This window comes from Anas acuta, chromosome 3, assembly GCF_963932015.1.
Source record: "Anas acuta chromosome 3, bAnaAcu1.1, whole genome shotgun sequence".
Classification (NCBI taxonomy): domain Eukaryota; kingdom Metazoa; phylum Chordata; class Aves; order Anseriformes; family Anatidae; genus Anas; species Anas acuta.
Genome location: NC_088981.1, coordinates 7,391,101 through 7,416,653, shown reverse-complemented (window position 1 = coordinate 7,416,653; position 25,553 = coordinate 7,391,101). Strand labels below are relative to the sequence as shown.

The window sequence follows — 25,553 nt, the reverse complement described above, 5'->3', positions numbered from 1 at the left end:
TTGCTCAAGTATGCAAAGAGTCTCTCTCTAGCCATGCTTAGAAAGTTCGCCTGCGTATTTTCCTCCAGCTACTGCTGAAGATTTCATATTTAATGTCCCAGTTTTCAGTGTTATGTAGGTAAGTTTCTCTGGAATCAAGGTCATTCAAGGCCAAGCTGGGTTAAATTGCTGATTGAACTGGGGAATTACAAACAAAAGTGGCAAAGTAGCAACTGCTTCTATGCAAATGTAGTACAGAACCTTTAAGATGTTAGATGACAAAACTCAGGGTGAAACTACACTGATCTGTTAAATGTACCTCTGCTGCTACTGTTAAAACTCCTGACAATTCTCTTGTGCTACACCCAGTACTCCTTTTAGGCTTGTGTCTTAATGTGCAAGAAGTAAGCAGGTTTTTAAGGGATGTCAAGTGACCTTGTTCAGACATACTCCTATTAACTTTGTTTTAGTATGTAGAACACTGCCTATGCCTTGTCCCTGTCCCTCTGCGCCTGTTGTTCCTGTGATTAGGACAGGTTATGGATTATTGATACATCTTTGAGTTTACTGCTGTTCAGTATTGGTTGAACTTACTGAAGCAGTTGTGAGCACCCTGGAGAAAGCCCAACTTCTCCAGGAAGATTTGGAAGCAAAAAACTGGTGAACTACCTGCTCAGCTGTTCCCATGTCAGAGGTGATGCTGCTAGATCACTGAGTCCTGGAGCACTTAGATTTGAGGATGACAGATGGGTATGCCCTTCTCAGTCCTCCTCTCACACCCATATGATGATTTGAAGCACTCGGCATTACCACTAGATCTCTTTACAGCTTGATTCCTTGGAATGATGATCTGGGAAAGATTAGGGTGGCCAGCAGTGATTTTTGTCCCTACCACTTGGTATAGGGAGTGACTTTCTTGAGATGCCTTCTTTGATACTGTTCTAGAGGCTGGCTTTCAGGTAGTTTAATATTTTTGGAGGTGGTAAAAAAAAAAAAAAAAAAAAAAAAAATACTCAAGATGCCTAACAGAGGCTGCATGAAGATAATGGTTTCAAATTGCATTTTAATTCCTTTACTGTCTCTTACAGGTATACAACTTGTCCCAGAATATTCAGGAAGATGACCTTCAACACTTGCAGGTAAGAATATGCTGAATTTATATTAAGCTGTTTCTGAATTAACAGTCTGGAAATTGTTCTTGATTTTACTACTAATGTAACTGTGATTTGAGAGCAGCTTCCTACTTAATATAAAACATGAAAGCTGACCTGATACTAAAACTAGTTCGGCCTATTAAAACGTTATTTGCATCAACACCTGTGATGCTGTGATGCTTCCTCTTTGCCAGTGTAGATGTAAAATAGCATAAGCTCCTAATTTGGTGAAATCTTAACTTCCTAAAGTCTGGCCTGTACATTAGAAAGTCTGGTCTCTATGTAAGAAATCCCAAAATTCCTGAAAGGATTAGAATGGGAAATGATTTATGAAAGCGCATAAGATGCTTCCCATGTTTCTTCTTTTTCCCTAACATAAGAAAATAGTGTTTCATAACCAGCTTCCGTAGAAATTTGGGAGCTTGTGTCATAGCAGGAAGATTATCTTCCACTCAGAAACCTTCTCTAGTTTTTCACCTGAAAAACTTCTACAGTCTCATTTTTGCCTAGAAACAAGAGCAGGTAAGAGTTCTCCTCTCACTACTATGGAGTTTTCATCCTCTAATTGAACATTGTGAGCAAAGGCCACTGAATTCTGGCTTCATATGAATGGTGTAAGAGCCTTATCTCCTTAAGTTAAAATCTGTAGCTTCAAAGGCTAGCTTGTGTGTTAACAAATATCTGCCTGTGCTCAGGCCATGACCTCGTCACAGCTTAAAACTGTTTTACATGTCCTCTGATTGAAAGGACTTCTGTCTTGTTCAGAGCTGCTGAAGACTGGCTGCCAATACTGGAAGTAGAAATACACTAACTCGACATAATCTTGTGATGCTGTTCTCAGTTAACAGCATTGTATCGCTGGACCAAAACCAAACAAAGCCTACAGGGAAAACAAACACCATTTAAAAAAAAAAGGTTTAGTAAATTATTTGAAAGCTAGACTTTCCTGATGACCCTGATCCTTTGGCAATCTCAGTGCAGTCTGAATGTAGTGTTCCCTTTCTTCTATAGTAGATGGGATTTGAGGGAAGAAAGGGAGGAGAAGGGCAATAAATAAAAGTAAATGCTTGTGTTCCCTGCCCACTGAAGGTGGAGACAAGGAATCATGGTCTGAGGGAAGGAGATATTATTCTGAAATACTCTTACTCTTTGGCTGCATATTTTATTTTTTTATGTAGCAGGGAATGGAGTGGGGGTGGTAAGTTAAGATCTCAGGAACAAGCCACTCATGTGGATGCTTGACCTCTTCAGAGCTTCTTTATGCTCAGGGTGACAAGGGCTTGGAAGTTCACTTGTGTCAAATTAGTCCTGTAAATTTTCAGATGCTCTTGTAACTGACACAGGGGAAACTGTCCTTTCAGCCACAGACTTCTTTTTCTGAGGTGTCCAAGGGATTAGCTTTAATGCAAAGGAACAGTTGCCTTGTTCTAGAGGGCTTTCTTCATCTCACTCTCCAAAGTTTATAAAGGGGCTTGTGAGGTGCCCTCACCTGACAGCGTTAAACCTGGCTGAAACAGCCAGCATGTGATTTTTTGTTCTCATGGGTTTGCTGGCCCACTTAGTCCAGTGAGGAAGAATGCTGCTTTTAGCATTAAAGATGCAGAAAGCAACCAGGCAAAGACAGCTAGCGCTTTTTTCTGCTGAAGAGAAAGAACAATTATGAGTTAAGGTCACAGGCTGAAGCAGAGATCTGGGAAGCTGCTGAACTTGGCTAGAGCTGAGGTACTAGGCATTGAAACACAAGCCAAGTTCCTTGAGATTTCCGGGAATAAATTTTTCGTGGGAAGTAAGGGGGCAAGTGTTAGACAGGCGTACCTCCTTAGCCGAGGTGGTGAGTGTTGGAAACTGCCTGTCTGAGAGACGCAGTCAGCTTTCCTCTGAGAATAGCCCGCTGGCCACCCACTTAGAGCCCCGGTGTAGTGCCAGTTCTGGAGTGGCAATGTGAAACCAGCGGAAATTGTCTCCTCCCTGAATTTCACTGACCATTGGCGTACTTGTTCTTGAGCTGCACTGACCACTCTAGGTCCGTAATACAACTTAAGATTGAATGCATTGTTATCTAGTGACATAAAGGATTCTTACAGTAGAAGACTGTTTTCTGTATGTCACCCTTACACTCTTCTTTTTTTTTTTTCAGTTGTTTACAGAATATGGAAGACTAGCTATGGAAGAAATATACCAAAAGCCGTTTCAGGTAACTGTGTGTTGAGTCTAAGCAATTGAATGTGTAGAAAATTATCTCAGGATAATTACGAAGAGAACTTAGTTGGGCTGAAGCCAGTCAGTTAGTCTGTTTTTTACAAGACTGGTTTTCCTTCTCTGTCAGTATGTTTCTTGGCAAAAAACAGTAGAAGAATGCTGAAGATGATCATATTTTAGGCAACTATAGCTTTGTGCCTGGGTTTTAAGCACAAAGGAAGCGTCAAGTGATGCACTGAATTCAAGGAGAAAGTTTCATGTTTCCTTCCTAACTCATTTCTTCTTGAGGTGTGGTTGGTCTTTGGTGCATGGTTCTGAATATAGGTCATATGGCCTTGAAGAAATTGAGGGACGTTGCATTTTCATTATTTGAAGCATTAATGGCTGCAGTATTTGAATTTTCCAGAACTGCTAGCGTCTCCTGACTATCTCCTAGGCTAGAGGAGAGTTTGAGGCTTCTTCCACTTAGCGGAGACAAGGACTGAGATTTCTCCAAACCCGAATTATCAGATGATTCTTCTTAACCTGTAATGCTACCAGCAGTGAGTTTTTGAGACTCTCGTGTCTCTAGAATATTCACCCTGCAACTGTGAGCCCTTTATGTTCCTGTGATTGGCCCAGGCAAGATGGTGTCTTCATCAAGCACCTCATCTCATATAAGATTAATGTCAAGGTTTGTTCTCTGTCTTCAGCAGACAGAAGGAAACAACCATGTTTAATCCTTCTGGGGTAGTAAAAGGCAAACCCATGGAACAGGGAAGCTCTCTTTTTGAGACGCTGAAGTACTTCCTTTCAGATAAAGAGCAAGTTGCACTTCTGTGTATATTTGTGTATTTTTCTTAAAACTAGCAACTACTTGCACCACAAAACTACAAAGCTACTTAATTTAGAATAGCCAAGTTTAGAATCTTTAAAAATTTCAAACAGCTGCGTGTCATAGTTCTTGACCTTAGGAATGATGCAAACCATTCACCCCTGTTGTTCTTCCTTTTACAGACACTAATGTTCTTAATTAGAGACTGGAGTTACCCCTATGAACATGCATATGGTTTGGAAGGAGGAAAAAAGTTTCTAGAGAAAAGATTGCAGGTACGTTATGTCTAGTAGTCCTACTCTGATGTAACTTAAGTGACACCTCATTGTCAAGATAGTGATGCACAATGATCTAGCTCTTAAAATGCTTGTGATGTTTCACTTATGCAGGGTTCTTGGGTTTAGAACTCTACATCTTTAACATCTTTAGGTTCAGAAATAAGTCTAAACACACTTGTGCTCTTACTGCTTTCAAGCTGGTATTTAATCTTGAGGTACTGCAAATCTATATTAGCAGCTCTTACACCTCTTTTTTCTTCAGGTAAAGCAAAACCAGCATGAAGAGTTACAGAACGTAAGGAAGCATATTCACTCCTGTTTCAGTAACCTTGGCTGTTTCCTGTTGCCCCACCCTGGTCTTAAAGTTGCAACAAATCCAAATTTCGATGGGAGGTTGAATGGTAGGAAGCTTTCCATTGTGTTTCTTGATTCAGATCACTGAATTCATTTTCTTTTTATCATAGAAGTTAAGCCCTGAAATAGTTGGCCATTGAAATGCTTGATTAGAAAAGTGTAGGGCTAAAAGGTGAAACGATAGAATCTAGAAATACGTATTGTGTGTTCTTGGTTTAAAGGTAAGATGGAATGGATATCTTTATCTGGATGTTGATTGTAATCTTGATTAACTTGAGACATCCCTAAAGGTCATATAATAAGGATTCTAAAGAAAAATAAAGGTTTCAGAGGTGAGCGTTCACGAAATGTAGACTTTCCTTTGTTGTTATTGAAAGGCTTTTCTGTAAGAACTCTCAAAAGCAAAGGTCAAGCACTAGAATAACTATAAAATAGCTGTAGGCTTCTGTCACCGCAAATTGGGAAGCGGTTAGGATTCTTCCAGTTACTGCCTTTCCCCCAACAGAGGGAATATATCAGAATGGCAAAGGCTGAAAACAAGATTTTTGCAGTAGGGGTTTTCCCACTGACAAGTTCTGTGGGACAGATCTGTGGGTTTGTGCAAGATGTTGGTGTAATAGGGAGAATGCACTTTGAGTACTACACGGACTACAGAGTTCTGTTCTCTGTTTGAATTTAATGTTTCAAGAGTAAATAGAACTTACTGAAGCTATAGTATGTATTTAAGCCTTTAAATATTTAAAAAATGCAGGTAAGGCTTTTGATGGTATTTTGAGGGGTTATGGGTTATCCGTGTTCCTTTGGGAAACATAAGATTAAATACTTACCACTGTTTTCTGACTTTTACTAGATATAGACGAGGATTTTAAGAAAGAACTGCGGAATTTGGTACCGTTACTGCTTGCCCCTGAAAACTTGGTAGAAAAAGAGATTAGTGGATCCAAGGTGACCTGTAGAGATCTTGTAGAATATTTCAAGGTAAGCAAACTTATGCTAATTATTTTTGTTAATGGCTTTAAAGAAAGTATTCTAATTTTAGGGCATGTTCTTCCCAGAGAAGATGAAGGTATCTAGGCTGACATTCACTGATCAGCTCAATTTTATGTTCATTTCATTACTGTTTCCAGAACTGGCACACAGCTTCCTAACAGCGTAGCTTTGAACAGACTACTATTGGCAAAAGAGTGCTTTTTTTTTTTTAGTTTGTAAATAAGCTAAAAATACTTCAAGCTCTTTGATTTTTTTTACTGTTTTGAAATTCTGTTTTTTTAGAGGGTTTTTGTATAGAGATAGTAAACCAGCTCTTAAACTTTTAGGTATGCAGTAAAAACATCAGATATTTTTTTTTCCCCTCCAGGTTTTTTACTTGTAAGGAAGATGCTTTTTAAACACTTGCATGTGTAACAACATTTCATGCTATAAAATATTTGTGGATACCTGCAGCTGTTAAACTCCTGAGCTGTTTTGGTATTGTGGTGACACCAGCAGTAATGTGATAACATAATCCCTACATCACCAGGATTTGGTCTGATGTGTAGCCTTTTTTTTTTTTTTTTGAATTGGAATGGCTTAAACAGTTGGCTCTGTACAAGAAAGTAGCATTCCTCAAGGCATTAATTTTGCATTGCTTCTTCTGAGTGTGTGTGTTGGAGGCAGGACAGAGCTGATGTTATGAAAGTAGTTATGCAAGGGGTGAATCTGAGACCAGAACTCTTAACACTTGTAAAAGGATTTCTTTATTTTGCAAGCGAAAGGCATGATGTGGGATGCAGAAGTTGTGGCTACTCTGACAAGGATAAAATCCTCTCTGGAGCTCTGTGCTCAGTCTCTGTATTTACATGGCTGCATGTCACTTCTTGTTCCATTTTCTTAAGTAGTAAGACTCGATGCCATATGGTGCAGGGAGTGCATGTTCAACAGCAGTTTAGGAAGGAGTGCACCCTAAAACTGAGTGTGACATTGAGGCTATTGAATAGCTGCCTGATTCACGTTGCAGTAGCCAGTCTGGGATCTGCTAAGCAGGGTGCTGTGGGAACTCAGTAGTTGCATAACTGAAGAGAGCTGCTCCCTTGTGACTGTGGATCTAAAGCTGAGATGGTGAAGCCTGAGTTGGAAACCGGAGGGTTTTTACTCAGAGGAAATAGCTACAGAATCAAGGAGGGTGTCCTGGGAGCAGAGTCCTGTATAACGGTTTTTGTAGGTTGTCCTACCACCTAGAGCACAAGGTATGTAGGGACCCAGATGACCTTGTTCTCATCTCCTCTAGGGAGAAAATCTTCAGGACAGAGGCTTGTAGACAAGCTGGGGGGAGAGCAGTAGTAGTGTGGAGAAGAATAACTGCCCAGCCTCTGTGGGGCTGTTCATGGCATGGCTTTGTTGGTTTAACCTGTCCCAAGAGCTGTGCTGTAGGACATGGGCCATCTTGTGGGCTGGAGGAGATAAGGAAGGATGTTCTCTTCCAGCCTTGTGAAACCATGGTGAAAGAAAGCACCCGAGGATTGGCAGGGTGGGGAACAGAGGGACAGCCTGCCTACTTGGCTTCCAGTGGTGTTTTGGCAGTTCAACACTGTACATGTTCCAAGGGAATTCCAAGGGAACAAGGCATGGGGAAATAAATTACGCTTTTTGGCTGTTTGGACAGACCTCTTGCCAGAAACTCTGCAAGCTGGTTGTCTTCGTGGTTTTGGAAGAGGGCTCCCTGCCTAGCAAAGACCTTCTAATGCATTTGAGGGAGCAGAAGACTGTTGCCAAACCTGTCACTTTTTGAGATAGCGGGTGTGTCTCCTCAAGGTACTCCCCAACTTTGCCAGGCCCCAGCCTCAAGTGCACAGCCCATATTTATGGAAGACATGGAAACTTGTATTTTGAAGTGGAAGAAAGTCTAAAAGTAACCACATGCACAGACCAAGCTCAGGGGCTTATTGGTGCTTGCACAGAAAGAAAGCCTGTCAGCAGCTATTGAAAGAGAATTCACTTTGATAGAGGGATGAACGACTTATTTTAATACTGATGGAAGCACGTTAATTGAAATGCTTTAAGTGTTGCTTCTGTTTACTAGAACTGGAGATTAATAAGGATTTCATGTTAGGCTTTGGGAAAGTAAAGGAATTAAAACACTGGGGGTAAATGGGTGAATGCCAGACCTGTATGTGTGGAGAAACTTGATTCAATGAATACTTACCATTATTACAAAGTAATGACTTACGAGCTCTATCTTTATATTATCCCTTTTCTCTCCCTCTCCTCAATCATAAATGCTTAGGAAAAATAAACTTCTTTTTTTTTATTTATTCCATTTAGGCTTACATTAAAATCTATCAAGGAGAGGAGCTACCTCACCCGAAGTCTATGCTGCAGGTATTTTCTTTTCTTTCAAATAACCTGATTGAAAATGTGTATTTCATAAGCCCTGTGCAGTTGAAGGTCATGAATGCTGGGAGTCTGTAGCTCTTGCACAGAGCTGTAGCTCTTGAAGGAGCTGTGTGCTGTGAAAGCAGACTGAACTGTGTAGCCTGGGCACACATTTCATTCCTCAGTCCCATCCCCCAAATGGAGCAGGGGGTATAACTGATTGCTTTCTTTTTAACTGCTTCAACTTCAAGCATGTTTCCTGTAACTTGCTCTTCTGTCAGTATCTTTCAGACTTAATTCACAGGGCTTTTGGTGCAGCAAACAGGAAGGAAAAAGCTTAAAGTCATGCAGCTAATATCCCTGTCTCAGTGTTGGGCTCCTTTATTGCATGTGTGGGTTGTTAGGTTGGAGAAGTGTGCTGAGTTAAGGCCTGTATCTTTTTTACATCTTCTCTGGATCAACCCAAAAATCAGCTTTAAAATGATCTGAACACAAACTGATTGTGCAAAGCTCTGTGTTGAATCCTTAAATTGCTTGGGTTGAAGAGTTTTCATCCAACTGTGGAATCCAGGACTGGTTTTAACCATTTCATATTTATAAGACTCTTTAAACTAAGATTCCTGTGTCACTTCATTAAGATAAGAAGGATGAATAAACAGCCAGAGTGGAGTCAATGAACCAATTCTTTAGACTTTGGCAGGAGGAATGGTTCAGAAAACTTGTCACAGTGAAACAAAGGCTGCTATCATTTCTTCCAAGTAACATGCAATAGATGTGGCTGTGAGATACAGAAGATGCATCTTGCAGGATGAGCTGGAATAACTGTCCTGCACACAACACAGGTTGAAAGGTGCCTTAAGTCCTTACAAACTCTGACACCAAAACTCCACATAATGCAGGAATATTGGCTTGCTTCTTCCTTCACAGGTAGTGACGTATCAGGATTAACATGTAGTAATTTAGAGATCCGTACTTGCTTTTTAACAGTAGAACATTCAGAAGAGATTGCTCATGATGACAAGCCTGTACAAGCATGTGGGATTTTGTCTGCAGCTGTACTAGAAAGCTGAAAAACCCTTTTCTTCTAGTCATTCTGTTTTAGTATCTATCATTAACCTTCTCTTGTTCATGTGGGGCATTTTCTTGGCAATCTCAGTCCTTGGTAGTCCTTGGTGGTTGTGGGGTGTGTTGGGCAGTGTAACTACACATGTGTAACTTGCTGGTGATGCTGTAGTGATACGTGGTGCTCAATATTTTCTAGGCAACAGCTGAGGCGAACAATCTTGCTGCTGTGGCAGGAGCAAAAGACTTGTACAGCAAAGGCATGGAGCAGGTATGATAACACCACTTTCTGTCTGCATGCGGATAGGGGCTTTCAGTTTTAGTGTTAAATTTGGTGTTGGCTGTGAGCATGTTGATGGGGGAAAAAGTAGCTTAGGCTCCAGGACGTGTTTTCTGTCCTCTGCACTGAGGTTAGGTGTCTGCAGCAAATCCAGGATTCTTTGAGATGTAAACTGGTGAGGAGGGGTGGGAATGGGAGTTCAATATACCACCTGCTAATTCCTACCACTGCTCTTAAGATCCTGTACTGTGAAATGTGCAGACAAGTGAGATGTGTGGTGGGTCAGAGTAGACCCAAAGGTAAAGTTCTAGGATGGCTTCACGCTTCTGAATAGTGGTTATTCGTTAGCTGTCAAATGTGTGGATTAAAATCACCCCTTTTTAAAAACAAACAAACAAAAACTTTAATCCAAAAGCTATTTTGTCTGGAAAAAAATATGCAAATTCTTACTCGCTGCTTCTCTTGAAGGTAGTGACTTACACCACTCCAAGCTGAATGCCTGGATGGACTTCACCCTTTGACTTCCTGGTGTTAGCAATCTTTTATCACGGCAAATGCTGGAAACAGTTGCATGTCTTGCAGAGCTTAACAAGACTATGCTTATTTAGAAACTCTACAACAGGACCAGTGGGTTTAAATGTGAAATCACATGGGTGATAACATGCCACAAACAGAGCTCTCTGTTAACTGGGCTAATTCTGGTCTTAATCACTGAAGTAGCTTTCAGTTTTGAAGTTAGATTAAGACCTAACGCTAGCGGCAGGCTAGCCAGCTTCAGTTGTTAGCAGGCTGACTTGAGAATGCTGGTGTAGAGGGATTCCTTCATTTGTTTCCATGTTTGGAAAACCTCTTTAAAATAACTAATGGGTTGCTTCTATTAAAAAAAAAAAAAAGGCCAAATTGTTTCCCACCTTGACTCTTTACGGGCTGTTGAGATACTGTACTCACAAGGCTTCTTACTTGGGGTGAGGAATAAACAGAAACAGATGTGCTCTCAAACAGACTTTGTTTCCATAGTAATTTTCCCCAGTATTGTGTATATTTTTGTGTCACTGTAGAGTGTAGTGTAGATAAAAACACAAATGTCTTAAATCAACTTCTATCCAGATGTCTCAGTGTTCTTAATGTGACACGACTTTGAAAGTTCTGTTTTAGGAACAGCACTTAAGACTGGATTATGTATGGGTATTTCTTACTGTACTGTCTGAGTTCTGCTGGTGAACAAAAGCCCTCTTCTGCTGAGTGTGCATAAACAAAATACTCTTCCCCTGATGACCTTAAATGTGAGGAACAACAGGTGCAGGCGCACAGAGCATGAGAACAGTGGTAGTATTTGTATGGCAAGCGGTGGTCTTGATACATCAGAAGCTCCTAGTGTTTCAATACTCTGAGCAATGTGCAAAAACAGTTTTGGAGGTTGAGAGACCTGTTTTTCAGGGAGTTTTGCCAGGTACAGAGAACTGTAATAAGGAAAAATCAGACAGGTGCTTGTTAAACTTGATCAGGGGGCAGCAGGTGGGGTGACGGTGTCAGGATCCCGTTGCTTTGAAGCAGCTAGTCAGTGAAGCCATGCAACTTGTGAGGCAGAAAGGGTATGTTGTGCTCTGAGAAAGCGATCTTTTCAGTGCCCTGCTGAAGGGGAAGCAGCAGGAGGAGGTTAAAGGTGGTGTGCTCAAGACACAGGATGACAAGCACTGCCTTGTGGCAGGAGAGAAAAGGCTGCGGTGTGACATCATATGGAAAGAATCTTCAGTCTTTAGACATGGACCTTTACAGTCAGACTCAGAGTTGGAGCTGATCTGAGCAGTTGGGACCTTTTGGCCTAGGTAATCACTAATCATAGTCCGTAAGAGGTCAGACATCAGTGTTACAGAGAAGTCATCATTGGAGTCTAACCATTTTCATACCCATGCTGATTTAGGGAGAGGAAGACGGTGGGTGTCCACGTCACAGGTATCTGAGTCCATGGTCTCTTCCCTTCAGCAGAAACATTCTCTCACAAGTTGAGCTGAATCAAGCCTAGAGGACAGTCTAGGGAAGAACAGGCTAAAGATGTCAGCAGCTAGTTCTTGTTTATTCATATCACCTGGTAAGTTCCCTGGGACCTGCAAGTGACAGCAATACTCAGGAAGTTGCTGAGTGTGCAAAATCTACCTCACTGGTGTCCAAGTTCAGCAGTGAACCTCCCGCTGAGGTGGGTGACGTGGTGTGAAAAGCTGAGGGGAGGGCTTCAGAGTGCTATCTAACCTTCCTCAAACCAAGCTTTGTCTGCCTTCTGGCGTTCCTTATTTCACCTTCTCATAACAGGAAAATATGTTGTGGCTGCTGTCCTCTCCTGGGCTTGCCCAAAGGGAAGGACTGAAAGTTTTAGTTCTGACATACGCTACGGCTTTGTATCTGAGCAGACAGATAAGGCTCTTGCTGGGCTGTGATACACAGAGCCTTTGGCTGCTTCCCTTGGGATGGGATTCTAGACCTTAGAGAGCCGAGGAAGTTGCAGGAGGTAGTCTGCTGGCTTGAGAGGTGGGCAGGTTTGTTTTCAGTACAGCCCAAGATATTTGGGATGCGCTGACACCACCTCTGATTATTCCTACAGATTTGTGGAGGAGATAAGCCTTACATTGCCCCGGCGGACCTCGAGCGGAAGCACCAGGATTACAGAGAGTCGGCTGTCAGGCAGTTCTGCTCGGTGAAGAAGATGGGAGGGGAGGAGTTCTGTCGGCGCTACCAGGAACAACTCGAGACGGAAATCGACGAGATCTATGCAAACTTTGTGAAGCACAACGATGGCAAAAACATCTTTTACGCTGCTCGTACCCCTGCCACTCTATTTGCAGTCATGTTTGCCATGTATATAACCTCAGGACTGACTGGGTTCCTTGGTATGAACTCCATAGCTACCCTGTGTAATCTCGTGCTGGGGATAGCTCTTATATCCTTTTGTACTTGGGCATACGTTAAGTACTCTGGGGAATTCAGAGAAGTTGGAACAGCCATTGATCAGATCGCTGAAGCTATATGGGAACAGGTTGGTATTCGTTTTCATGACAAATCTTTCCTTGAGCAAACATATCAAATAGTTTCTGCTCAGTGTTGTGAGTAAAAGCTGGTCTAGACTTAAGGGAGAACACTAGTTCTGCTGCAGGGAAAATCAGGTCAGGAGTACAACCACTCTGCAGTGTTGTTCCACACAAGGAATGTTAAAGCAGGAATGTTACTTAAATACATGTGTATTTGTGTTACATAAAGGCTTTGCTAGGTGCTTGGATGGTAAGAGCGGAGGGATTTGTTAGAAGTCATACTACTTTTTGGGGCAGAGAATTCTGCTTTCAAAGGTAAGTTTAAAGCGGCAAACTTACAGTATGGATGTGGTGTGTAAAGTATGTAAAGAAATGTGGAAACACTGCCCCCCCCTCACCTCACCTGATAGCGTGACACTGGAGGACTAATTAGACCTCAAAGAAAACTGGCTGATGAGTAACCAGACTAACATGCAGTAGCTGCTACGAGAGGATGTGCAGCAAGTTTCTTCCTCTGGGAAGACTTGTGTAGTCTGTGACCCTTCAAGTAGCACAGTTGGTGCTACTGCTGTTACAAGAAATACATGCCAGTCAGATTAACCCCTGAAAGAAGACGACTTCAGTGTGAGAGAACCGAAGGCCTCTTGTACAAAGATTTTGCCTGAATCCAGGTGATGTAGCTGTCCTAGTACAGCCGGTGTGGAGAGCTCCTGACCAACTCTTCTGAGTAGCTTTTCATTTTTCTCACTAAAATAGGTTCTACAAGGTGTTAAGCAAATAACTAACTGGAGACTTCTATACTGCTACAGTCTTCCACATCTGAAAAGTGACTTTGTTCCAGATGAATTCTAGGCAGTGGTACACTAAACTTGTCTATGAACGACTGTGTAATGTTATGAACTGCCATGTAAAGTAACTGGAGAGATGAAGTGGATTTCATAATAAGAAATTGAGCATCAGGTACTAAAATTTGAGTTGCAGCCCTTGACTAGTGGTTAAAATTGAGGCTCTTCTTTACCACCGTAGCTTCTTGCTTTGCATCTCGGGGTTGAAGAGCACTGCAAGAAAAATGGAAGGTGTCAGCTGGATGTGTAGTGCTCACTGTGATAGCACTACTGCTGTAGGATATCTGGAGCACGTAGGGTTTAATTTGATTTTTGGCCTTTCCTGAGATGAGGGAGAACTTGATTATGCCTTCTTATGGGCCAGAGGAAGGTGTTCTCCAAAAGAGCTTGCTGGTGGTATTGTTACAGTTACACCACACTGACAATGGGCAAAGCAGCTACAGATTCTGGTCCGAGTCTCTTGCATTGTCGTTCTTGCTATTGATTTTTCTTTCTTTTCCTTCCATGCTTCAGAGGAATCCCAGGAAGGTAAGAAGCTACTGGCGATCTTTATTTTCTGACCTTGACTGCCTTTTTCTGCTGCTTTCTAAGAGCCAGTTTCCCTAACAGCTCAATTCATGTTTTAGGTGTTTTCCAAACTCTTTGAAGTCCTTAGATGCCGAACGATTCGCCGTGCTCTTACATCAGTGCCGCGACAGCGACTCTCATCCAACAATAACAAGAAGAAAAACTAGCCAGTATTTTTAACTTTCTTTCTGTATCTGAAGTGTTCACACTTACACATATAGGACAATAAGCTGGACCGTCTGGGCCGGTCTGCATAAATGCTGTAACCATACCAGACTGATGCTGCATATAGGGTATGGAATTGCACATCCATCTTCTAGGAACTATAAAGTGGTTTGAATTCAGAGAAATACTGCTGTATAGGAGGGATATCACTTGTGTTTATAGCATGTGGCTGATTTAACCTCATTACCGTAGCAGCAAAACTCATTTCTCTTTCAGTTCATGTCAGTTTGTTTCAGACTTCAGCATTCCAAGTTTTTTCATTATTTTGAGTCTCATCTTTTCGTATGCGTTTATATTTTCTTTTCCTTGGTTACCTCATTTTTTTGTTTCTTTGCACGTTTCTCATTCCACAGGTGTTGAAGCCCATGAGTGATAATTTGGTGGAGGATCATATGAGACAGTCTGTTAAAAACTCTATCAAAGCAGGCCTGACCGAGCAGGTGTCTCACCATGCCAGACTAAAGACAGACTGACAGTTCATCTCCTCTTCAACTCTGCCCTCTCATCTTAGACATGCTTGCTGTACCATGAGAACTCAATAAAAAAAAATAAAAAATAAACCAAAGTTTACAATCAACTGTAGAAGTAGTTTAGTGTGACTGGCTTCACAGATTGCTGCCATCACCTGGGGAGAGTAAGTTTGTCAGTGCTCTGCTCCTGAGACAAACTGGTGCCATGGAGACCGCTGGGGTGGGAGGGAGGGGTGCGTGTTTTTAAGTATAGTCCTGGTGAACTGTGCATGTGTGCGTTTTGGGGAGTGTGTGGGGGAGGCATTTTTTCCCCTGGTGTTTGAGTTGATGCAGTTTCTGGCTTACAGTGGGGAGCCTGTCCTCTGCAGGAGGTAGTTTCAGGGAAGTAGCAATCAGACCCACCTGAAGGGTGCTGTCACCAGATGTACCTAGCTCTGCCACGTCCCCTTGCCACCTCTAAGGCAGGAGTTGTCCTGTGTGTCGAGTTGGTGAAGCCATTAGAGCCACTCCGTTGCAGTATGTATCTTGCTTTACTGCCTTTTGTACCAGTGTTACACAAATGCATGTATCGGTTCCTCACGCCGCGGATGGCAGGAGTAGCTGGTGAGGGAGGCGGTGGGTCAGAGCATACGGTGTCTTGCCTTGAACTTGCAGACCTGGTCCCGAGGGAGGTGCATATCAGAACTGAGCTGTCTTTTTCTGCAGTTTAGCCTTCATGTATATAATATTGCCATTAATTCTACTGGGGGAGAAATTCCATCCAAAAACGTTGCCTACAGCTACCAAGCAATGAGTTAGGATTGTCTGTACAGTGTGTTTAGTTTTTATTTTTTAAGAAATCACAGATAGGGCATGTATATGAAATATAAATATATAAATACGATTTTGTATCAAAGTTTTGTAGTTTATGGCAAAACCTGGTTCTGTGGTAGCTAAGTGCAGTCCCTGTAAAGGAATGTTTGTGGCTCATGTAAATGTGTGAATGCATCAACAATTTGAAGTTTTTTGATATATTTGTGATATTTACCTGCCTTGAGCACTGCAATCTCTCACCCCCTTGGGAAAATCAGTGGGAATGTTTGTTGTGAAACTCTTGTCCTCTGTTGCATTTTAAAGTTATTTCCTGTAATTTATTTTCAGTACATGATTAAAATCAGTTGTGTATATATGAAATTAAATTCGTGCTTATTTTTAAAAGATGTTTAAGTATGTATTCTACTACATAAACTATGTCAAATACTTATCCTGACAATTATGTAAACAAATTGTCTATTGTACTTCATAGCTTTCTATTGAAGCTGATGTTTCTCTCATGCTTGTCTCTGAAAGATGACATTTGTCTAGCTCATATCCCCTCCCTGTTTAGGAAAACTTTCTGCTCTTCTAAAGCACGCTTCTTGACTTGTGGAGTTGTGTCAGCTTCTGCCCTCCGACAATTGTATCGTTCTGAAATCTTGTTACAGGATCTGTTTTCACTCTTGACTAAGCATCAACTAAGGCGTTTTCAGATGTGTGGAGTACAAGGGCAGCTAAAGAGTTAACTGCTGTAGTTTCAGCTGGAAATGACTGTGTGCAATAGCTTGTATTTCATTTTTTTCTTCATTCCGCAGTAGTAAAAATTTCCATCAATGTTTGAGCTTCTTCAGGCTCCCCTCTCATCAGGGAGGGAAATCATCTGTTTAGAACTAAAGCAATTGCACTGTGACTTTTGTACCCTAAGGAGCTTCTAGGGAGCGGTGGTTGTTACCTGATTTCCAGAGATTAGGGCTCAGCTCCAGGTGAATGATGCTGAAGATGAGGTAGGAATGTTGCATTTTATGGTATCTTTAAAACTGTACAGATTAAATACTGTTATTTAAACAATCTAACGCTTTGGTGCTGAATCTCTTTTCCTTATTAGTCAAAAGACTGAGGAGGCGTGTAGGATGCTTGCCCTGTACCTTCCTGGAGAATGCACGAAGTTTGTCAGCTGTGAGGCTGCGCTGTGCCCTGCAGCAACGGTGAGAGCAGACCCTGCCCAGGGGGTGACCCTAGTGAGGCTGCAAGACTTGACCCAGACTCTCCCCTGTCAGCATCAGAGGACTGATGGTGGAAGGGAGTGGGGAAGGGGAGAGTTCTGAACACTATGTCAGGAAGCTATGAAATGAATGCTTAAGGGCACAGAGAACGGTAGGGACAATTGTCATCCTTCCACCACGGCCCCAGGTTCCCATTCTGAAGGTTTAGGTTAGTCATTTAGTGTTAGGGGGCTTGTCTGCACTCATACACAGAGCACAGGATTCTCCTGCTGCTGTGGCCAAAGGGATGTGAAGCCATCATGGTGGTAACAGTAGGGGCTCACTGCAGTGTGAGGGAGGTAAGTGGTGCGGGGAAGGGAACTTGGGGACTGTGCAGAACCTGCCCTGGGATGCACGTGGGAGGAACCAAAGGCAGGAAGAAAGAGATCAAGATGATTTTGGAGAGGAACAGGTGTGGGAAATGGAAGGTCAAGGGCATAAAAGGTGCTGGTTGTGTGTCAGCAGGCTGCTGGTGAGTGTGCTTGTCTGTCCTGGGTCTGTGTGTGATCGCTGTGTTCTGACCTGTTCTCTCCTTTAACTCCATTTCTATCCTGCTCCCTGGGTGGGGGGACTCAGGAGACACCTGAGTGCCACCTGGGGTGGGACCTCGGGCCATGGGGACTTTGTGGGGAAGATGGGAGTAAATGGCAAGAGTGTCAGCAGCTGTGGAGCCTGGGTATGTGTTAGTGTAGAACAGGGGTCTGGGTTAGCCAGGTAAGTGGGAGCCAGCTGGTGAAGCAGCCCCGAAGCCAGGCTGGATGCACTTAGAGATCTGTTAGGCAACAAGGGCACAGAGCTCCTGTTAGAGGGACTGGAAGGTCCTTGGGGTGCATGGGGGACCCAGAGACACGTCTGTAGTGTGAGTGCTGCCCTCTGCGGGAGGCGGCCGGAGACTGACGAGGCCCTGAATGCTGGTTACTGGAGATACTGGTGCCTTAAAGGCCAGTGCTGGTGAGCGCACGGGTGTTGTGGGAAAGGTGGCAAGATAAAAGATACTTTTGGTTACTTCAGGAAACACATGAAGGTTAGTGATTATTCTACTGTGGTTAGGATGTGTTCTTCCAGCTGGCAGCAAGTTAAACAGGAACTCAACTTCACAAATGTCTACTGAAGTCCCTAGGATCCTTGTGAAGGGAAAACACTCATCTGGAATAATGTATTTAAAAAACAAAAAAAACACAACCCTGGAACGTCATAAATGACAGGACCCTTCTATCTTGTAACTCAGTTTTCTTAAAGCAGCTTATGACACGGTTGCCATAAGCTTTTCCTATGTAAGGCTGCTCCCTTGAGAGGCAAGAATGAGTTAAAATCTAAAAAGTCTATCAGCTAGCACAGCAAGTATAAGAGATTGAACAGGAAGCCCGGTGTTTTATGAATCTAGATATCCTTGGTGTCCAGTGCTTTTCTGATTGTGCTACCCTATTGTGGCAGTATCTCAAAGCTTCCTGCCTGTGACTGTCTTAGTTTAGAGTAATTAAGCACAGATTATGGTAAAACTTCCTTTTTTTTATTGAAAAACATGGGCAGGAGTAAAGACATTATTTACACAAGTTCCTGACTGCAGCCCAACTCAGGAACATATGACCAGCAGTATGAGTAAAAGGAGGTGGGTCCAAGACATAATTACGGAGGCTAACAAATGGTTAGATGAGTACCACTCCCTGATGAACGTGGACCTTCAGATAAGATCAGCAACTGAAACGAGAGAATAAGAAAAAGAAAATATAAGTATGCACTGAGTGGGCTGAAAGCAACAGCCCAGCAGCAACGTGCACCCAGATTTTCCCAAATTTTTCCCCCGATTCTCTAGGGGGAAAAAAGAGGGTGTAGTTGGGAATGAGGCACGTGGCAAAACGAAGCCTCCGTCCCTTCCAGCTGCAGCACACCAGCAGCCTCCCTGGGGCAGGCCCATGCTCACCGTTCATGGGCATCTCGTCAATCTGGGTGGAGTAGTACTGCTCAATGTCCCGCAGGATGCGGATGTCGTCGTTCTTCACGAAGTTGATCGCTACACCTTTTCGCCCATATCTGCCTGAGCGGCCAATTCTGTGGAGGTGGAAAGAAAGAGAGACTGGAGCCACCTCAGGGAAGAGTAAGCCAGCTGCATTCCCTCATGGGAAGAAGCTTACCTGTGTATGTAGAGTTCTCTGTTGTTGGGCAAGTCGTAATTAATGATCAGGGACACCTGAGGCACATCCAGGCCTCTAGCCCAAACATCTGTTGAGATGAGGACTCGGCTGCAAAGAGAAGGGGACAATTACTGCTGTTCCACCCCTCTGAAGGTGTGTGTGAGGTAAGGAGTTGTCTTTCCAACACTGGGCCTCCCCTGCCCTCCCCACAGCACGCTGGCAGCATCCACAAGCCTGCTGTCCCATGCAGAATTGCCAGCCTTCAGGGGAGAGACAGATAGTGCAGAGCCAGCTTTCATCTATCTTCCTTGATTTATTTTAAATGCAGCAACTCCCAGCCTGTTCTAGCTTGCTGAAGAGGTCGGTTAGATGCCTACAAATAGGAGTGTTCCTCCTTGGAGGGTGATTATCTTCCACCCCGTAAGAAGATGGATGGGAATCAGAGTTCTGATTTTAAGCTAGAGCAGGAACAAGGCCTTGGGAGAACGGTTTAAAGGAACCAGTCTTAGAAGCCTATGAGACACTTGAAGAAATGATGTAAATACTGTTCAAGGGATTTACCTTGCACCAGATCTGAACTCTTTCATGATGGATTCTCTCTCCTTCTGTGGCATGTCCCCATGCATGGATGACACTGTGAAGTTGGCTTCTCTCATCTTCTCTGTCAGCCAGTCTACCTGTGGGTACAGCCAAGCAGCCTGGCTTAGCTATTTGCTCATGGCAGCCAACTACACAAGCTGGGCTTGGAGAATGTTTGAACACACATGCTGGTAAGGAGTGAGAGACACTTTAACAAGCATTACGGAGCTAATGGAAGCTCCATTAAGCATTATGGAAGTAAACAGTCCTTACAGAGCATCAGCTCTATGACAGGCTTCCATGAACCCCCAAAGGAAAGGAATTAAGGACATTTATTCAAAAAGGGTGATTTTGGTTTTGGGCTTACAAACAACTACAATAAGCACATTCTTATCCAATGAGCTCTACTAGTCCAAAAAGGCAGCTCCTACCAACTACATCAGCTCTGCCTGTAACCTGTTGTTTACGTTAAGCACATCCTAAAGACACGTTTAAGCTCTCTTCTTACTGAACAATTCCCAACAGGGGAAACAACTAGGCCTTTTAGCTGGGTTTGTCCTCGTCACTCTCTCAGAGGAGACCCTCTTTGTGAGAGGAATACCATATAGAACATACCCATCTGGTGGCCACCGTACCTTTCTCTTGGTGTTACAGAAGATGACAGCCTGGGTGATGGTGAGCGTGTCGTAGAGATCGCACAAAGTGTCGAACTTCCATTCCTCCCTCTCCACAGCCACGAAAAACTGCTTGATTCCTTCAAGGGTCAACTCATCACTGTAGGGGAGAAGAAGAGCTGTAACGTGCCACGAGGAAGTGAATACAGACAACAATACAGGTAAAAGGGGTGGCTGTGGTTCAGCAGAGCTCACATCTCTGCCCTGGGTGTCGTGGGTTGCACTGAAGCAGACGCTATTCTATGAAGTCCCTGGAGAAGTCTGCTCTAAGAGAGGCCTCAAACATTACCTGTGCAACAGCGACATGAACTTGGGCACCCTCTCTGCTTTAGACAGCTTCCAAGGGAAATGCTTCTGTTCTCATTATTTTTACATTCAACCATCTTAGCAAAAGAGACTGATCCGACAAGAGGGAGGCCCTCCTAGCCAGGCTGCCTACTTACTCCTCTTGATTCTTGGCAAGTTCAGTAACATCTGTGGCAATGCCAGATGTAAGCTCTACCTCCACAATCAGTCAGCTTTAAGCTTTCTAGCCATACTATATAATAGCAAATTAACGGAGGATGCCTCTGGAGGAGCACAGGAATCAGGGAGGCCTGAGAGGTGGATTTCCAGAAGAGACTGCACTGTGTGGAGGGATGGGGGACTCAGGTTGAGCAGCAGCAAACAGAATTGGATGGGGATTAAGTCAGACAAGTCTGCTGCTGCTTGAAAGTGGGACACAAGGACATCTGCAAATACTGAGTCAAACTGCACTGGTGAGAAGGGAGAGCTGTCTCTCTCACATTCCAAGAAAACTCACCGTTTGACCAAGATGCGAATGGGGTCGGTCATGAATTTGTTGGTCATCTCCAGAATTTCATGAGGCAAAGTGGCACTGATCAGAACCACCTGCGTAGCTGGAGGCAAGTATCTGTACACATCATAAATCTGTTCCTTAAAACCTGCAAAAGCAAATCAGGTAGCACAGGACACTTAGCATGTCTTTCTCCTGAATATCCTCTTCTTTCACGGTCTGAGCTATGAGAACAGTGACTGAATCAATAACTCAGCCAGCATAACCCATTGGTCACCTCTCCCCAGTTCTCCCCCACACCTGGACATGGCTGCATTGCGCAGTACAGTACAAAAGGCAGCACTCAAGAATTTTTAACTACTGAAAATGACACAGCACCTGAATTGGACAATTTAGGCATGTTATGTAGCTTAGTACAGCCTGTAATGTAATTGCCTGGCTTTGGCAAAACCAGTTCTTTTTAAGAAGCAGGTCTAACACCTGGGACACAGTGGAATCTCAGAGTTGAGTAGAAAGAATTGCTTTACCTTTATTCAGCATTTCGTCTGCTTCGTCTAAAACCAGCATTTTGATGGCTCGAGTCCTTAAACTTCGACGCCGAATCATATCTGTAAGATTTCATTTTGTAAGATGAAAAGGCTCTGACAGCAAGCGAGCCTACACTGCTCTCAGCCCGTCAGTGCATTTTGCTGGAAGGAGGACAGGCACTTCCCCTGCTGCCAACAGGGACTGGTGTTTGGTGAGGGAAAAAAGCACACCCAAGAGCCGCTGCATGCCCTACAACCATGGGCACATCTCTGCCATTCAGCTAAGGGAGCATGAATTGCAGGGAAGCTCTCAGAACCTCACCTGTGGGAGGCTGTTTGGTAACTGCACACAGGTGAACCAGTCTCCCACAGCAACTGCAGCTGGATGTGAGAAATGCAAAGTGCTACCTGACCTTTGTGGCAACAGAGTGGGCAAATCTGCCTCCTGTTCGAAGGAGCACATAGCTTTGTGTAACTCCTTCATACTGTCATAAAAAAGTACCTGCTCTAAAGTGTGCTGTTCAAAGCCAACAGTTTGACAGCCACCAAATTGTTTTTTGCATTTTTATGTCCTTGCACTTATGGAGACTAACTCTGTGTTCTCCCAGAAAAGAAAGTGTTGCCTGTTCCTCAGAGATGCAGAAGATGTGAGCTTGAAGGCTAACACTACCACTGGGCAATCGCCATTACCAGTAAATATAAAAATCTTCATGTTGTGAAACTAAGAAGTACAGTTGTGTGTACACCTGATTTAAGAAAGAGCTAGGGAGGGCTAGTACACAGAAAATATGGGCCTAATTCTGACATTCAAACAGACCCAGCTCCTATCTCCTCAAAACTTTAACCTCTTTCCTAGGATTGCAGTATCTTCCTTGTTAAAAATTACCTGCTAGCATGAAAAAGAAGAGTAAAGAACCATTTCAACAATGAAATGCAAAATATAAACAGAAAATCCCAATATTCTCCCCACTGATTTCTCTGATTTCATATATTACTCCAGTAAATTCAGACTTATCTCTTTTGAATCTAAGTGCACAAAATCTGCAGTGTTCCCCTGGCTCAACTCATCTAAACCCAGACGGCTGCAGCCTCGCAGAGCTCCTTACCGAACACCCGGCCTGGAGTGCCAGCTACAACGTGCTGCCCGTAATCCAGCTTTCGAATGTCTTCCCCCACGTTGGTGCCTCCAATGCAGGCGTGACACTGGACGTTCATGTAGTCTCCCAGAGCAAGAAGACCCTGTTTTGACACAAAGGACGGATTAACCAACTGAGCTCTCATGAAATTTGTTATATGTGAAGAGCTTTGAAGCTGCATGGCCGTTCAGTATTTTTTTCAGAAGATATAAGATCAATAAAAATACTTTTTATTTTTTAGTTGTTACCCAAACCTCCTCAAGGGCAGGCTTTCAAATACTGGGGACTCAGTCTCTGGGGATAACAACTGCTTTAAAGAAGTACTGTCCTTAAAAATTCAGGGAGGAAGGTGTAAAACCTTAAACACCACAGCCATGGAACCAAGAATGGATATAATGCAGATGGGACAGACAGCCCTATGGCATAATTTCTTATTCCTTTCAGGAAAATAATGTAAACACTTCTAGCTCTGGGAATTGGCAGCAGGCCTTGTAAGTGCTTTATGGATGGCAACTGAGATGCTCCTACCTTCTGGATCTGTACCGCCAGCTCCCGAGTTGGTGCTAAGATCAGGGCCTGGGTCTCACGAACCTGACAAGAACAGGCAATGGTGGCAGTCGGTCACGTGGCAGATAGCATCCAAGCGTAACAGGCAACAGATGTCATGGTACTCTAAAACGTCACACTTCAAGGATTCATCACAAAATTTTGTGCTAAAATCTAGTGTTTGCATGGGTCAGTGCACCTTGAGAGCTACTCCCACACAGAACACTTACACAGTAACAGCTTCTTACATTACGTTGCTTTTGACAAGTCCAGTCTTCATTTGACAGCTTGCTTTTCTACCTAATTTCTGAAATTACTTATAGAAGTGTGTACTCATCTTACAGAAGACTAGAAAGAAACTTAAGCGACCAAAATTTTGTATTTCCAGTTCAGATAAAAACATTGCTCTGCACAAAAGTAATGTTTTGAAGTGTTAGATTTGAAAATTACTGTGAGCACTTCATAGAAACAAAGCAAAAAGCTGCCCTTTTAATTCAGAACACGCAATGTTTATTTTTACAACCCCAGGCAGTGACAGGTAAATGGCAATCTAGGCTTTACTTAAAGGAGTAACAGCCCACAGAAAATCATTTTACCCATCATCTACACACTCAAGTGGGTATTTCAAAAACAATTAGATCAACATGGTACCACTGAGTAGAACACAAGCAAACGTGTCAGTCACAAGTCTGCATTTGATTTTGTGCAATGTATGCAGCTGTTCAGATGGGTCGACAATGCTGTTAGGACTGCTGAGGGGAAATCTGCCTGCTGAGAGATTAACTTAGCCCTCTAACAACAAAAATAAAACTGTATGAATGAGGTCAGCTATTAAAACTAACTTTGCAAGATTTTTTTTCTGAATGTATTTCGTCAAGGTGGGTTTAACAGCTAAACTGATGAAATTTTCAGTCAGAATTTTTCCTCAATTTCACTGCCCATAACTAAGAGTTCAATAGAAAGCTTCATTCGTTCACTCTTAACAATCAGAGGCTTTTACGATGATGAATCTATTAATTAAAAAACAACAAACAAGATTTCAGCACACACTGTGAAGTTACCTGTATATCCAAGCACTGCAGAACGGAGATGGAGAACGTTGCTGTTTTTCCTGTTCCGGACTGTGACCTGAGGAACAGATGTTTGGTGAACGCTCTCCATTTCTGGATACAACACAGGCAATTTCAACACATTCCACCTCTCTGCCCAAAGGAACTGCCATTCATTTGTTGAAAACAAGTGAACATTGCCACGAAGTTTTGTTATGATCACAGTGTGGTTTGCAGACACACATCAGGGACAAAGCACTGTCTATTCCAGGCCCCCTGGCTCTGGCATGGTTACTCTTTATCAGATCAGCTTCAGCTTTCTGCCATCTGCCTCGGAAGATCTTTAATTTTTTTAAAGGAAATGTTAGATCACAGAATCCAGCAGTGGCTTAAGTTGGATGGGACCTTAGAGATCACCTGGTTCCATCCCCTGCCATGGGCAGGGACAGCTCCCACCAGGCCAGGCTGCCCACAGCCCCATCCAGCCTGGCACTGAGCACCTCCAGGGATGGGGCATCCACAGCTTCTCTGGCAAGGCGTTGCTGTGCCTCATCACCCTCACGGTGAAAAATTTCTTCCTAACATCCAATCTAAGCTTATCTTCTCTTAGTTTAAAGCCATTACCCCTTGTCCTATCACTCCACTCCCTGCCAAAGCATCCCTCCCAATTTTCCCATAGACCCCTGTAGGTACTGGAAGGCCGCTATAAGGCCTCCCTGGGATCAGCTAAGCCAACACAACCCAGAAGGCCACCAGTTCCCACTAGCGACCCAGAAACACCTTTCCCAACAGCAACCACATCCTTTTTGATGCCACCAGAGACAACACACCAGCCTTCCCCCTGCCTATTCACCCCCTGGGCAGGCCTGGCAGACAACGAGCGGCCACCTACTGTGCGATCACGTCCCGGCCCTTGATGATCTGCTTGATGGCTCTCTGCTGGATGGCCGACGGCTTCTCAAACCCTGTGGGAACAGCCGTTAGGGGCCCCAAAACACACACCAATTGCCCACAGCTCCCTCCCCTTCCCCTCCTCCCCTTCCCTTCGCTTCCCTTCCCCTCCCCTCCCCATTTTCCCTTCCCCTTCCCCTCCCCTTTTTCCTTTTCCTTCCCCTTTTTCCCTTTCCTTCCCTTTTTTCCCTTTCCTTCCCCTTCTCCCCCTCCCTTTCCCTCCTTTTCTCCCCCTCCCCCCCCTCACCGTAGGCGTAGATGCCCCGCAGCAGGTCCTCCCGCAGCCCCATGGTGTCGAAGGTGGGCGTCACGTCCACCTCCTCGCTGGTCTCGAACTCCACCTTGGTCATGTCCTCCTCCTTCATCAGCCGCTTCCTGGCCGAGCCGCTGCCGCCGCCGGAGCCCGCCGAGCCCGACATGGCGGCGGCCTCCCCCGCTGCCTCCTCACACGAGAGACCAGGCCGCGGCGCGCACTGCGCATGCGCACGGGCGGCGTTGAGGCAGCCAG

The 25,553-nt window shown here is 43.8% G+C and overlaps 2 protein-coding genes across 15 annotated transcripts in view; one reads left to right on the top strand and one right to left on the bottom strand.

Moving 5' to 3' along the window:
* Nucleotides 1-16,461, top strand: part of ATL2 (atlastin GTPase 2) — a 43,647-nt gene extending 27,186 nt beyond the window's left edge. For 12 of the 14 annotated variants that reach the window (XM_068675497.1, XM_068675493.1, XM_068675496.1 and 9 more), the window contains 10 exons: nt 1,068-1,118; nt 3,271-3,327; nt 4,329-4,421; nt 4,687-4,825; nt 5,629-5,756; nt 8,079-8,135; nt 9,391-9,462; nt 12,068-12,499; nt 13,850-13,864; nt 13,963-16,461. In XM_068675497.1, coding sequence (XP_068531598.1) covers nt 1,068-1,118; nt 3,271-3,327; nt 4,329-4,421; nt 4,687-4,825; nt 5,629-5,756; nt 8,079-8,135; nt 9,391-9,462; nt 12,068-12,499; nt 13,850-13,864; nt 13,963-14,070 — 1,152 coding nt within the window. In that variant the 3' untranslated portion in view covers nt 14,071-16,461. The remainder of the gene's footprint in view (nt 1-1,067; nt 1,119-3,270; nt 3,328-4,328; nt 4,422-4,686; nt 4,826-5,628; nt 5,757-8,078; nt 8,136-9,390; nt 9,463-12,067; nt 12,500-13,849; nt 13,865-13,962) is intronic. The other 2 variants (XM_068675495.1, XM_068675494.1) reach the window with 2 other exon arrangements.
* Nucleotides 16,462-18,143: 1,682 nt separating this feature from the next.
* Nucleotides 18,144-25,529, bottom strand: EIF4A3 (eukaryotic translation initiation factor 4A3). The gene is made up of 12 exons (XM_068675518.1): nt 25,293-25,529; nt 24,987-25,059; nt 24,107-24,173; nt 23,028-23,090; nt 22,470-22,602; nt 21,364-21,444; nt 20,843-20,984; nt 20,002-20,140; nt 19,349-19,464; nt 18,788-18,895; nt 18,577-18,704; nt 18,144-18,353 (listed from the first exon to the last, which is right to left on the bottom strand). The coding sequence occupies exons 1-12, from the start codon at nt 25,462-25,464 to the stop codon at nt 18,337-18,339; spliced, it is 1,239 nt and encodes a 412-aa protein (XP_068531619.1). The 5' UTR covers nt 25,465-25,529; the 3' UTR covers nt 18,144-18,336.
* Between the last annotated feature and the right edge of the window lie 24 nt (nt 25,530-25,553).

Coding starts and splice junctions, on each gene's coding strand:
- EIF4A3 (XM_068675518.1), bottom strand. CDS start 25,464: ATGTCGGGCTCGGCGGGCTCCGGCGGCGGCAGCGGCTCGGCCAGGAAG. Junction 20,141..20,842: donor ATTCGCATCTTGGTCAAACG/GTGAGTTTTCTT, acceptor TCTCCCCTACAG/TGATGAGTTGACCCTTGAAG. Junction 18,896..19,348: donor GAGTTCAGATCTGGTGCAAG/GTAAATCCCTTG, acceptor TTCTCTTTGCAG/CCGAGTCCTCATCTCAACAG.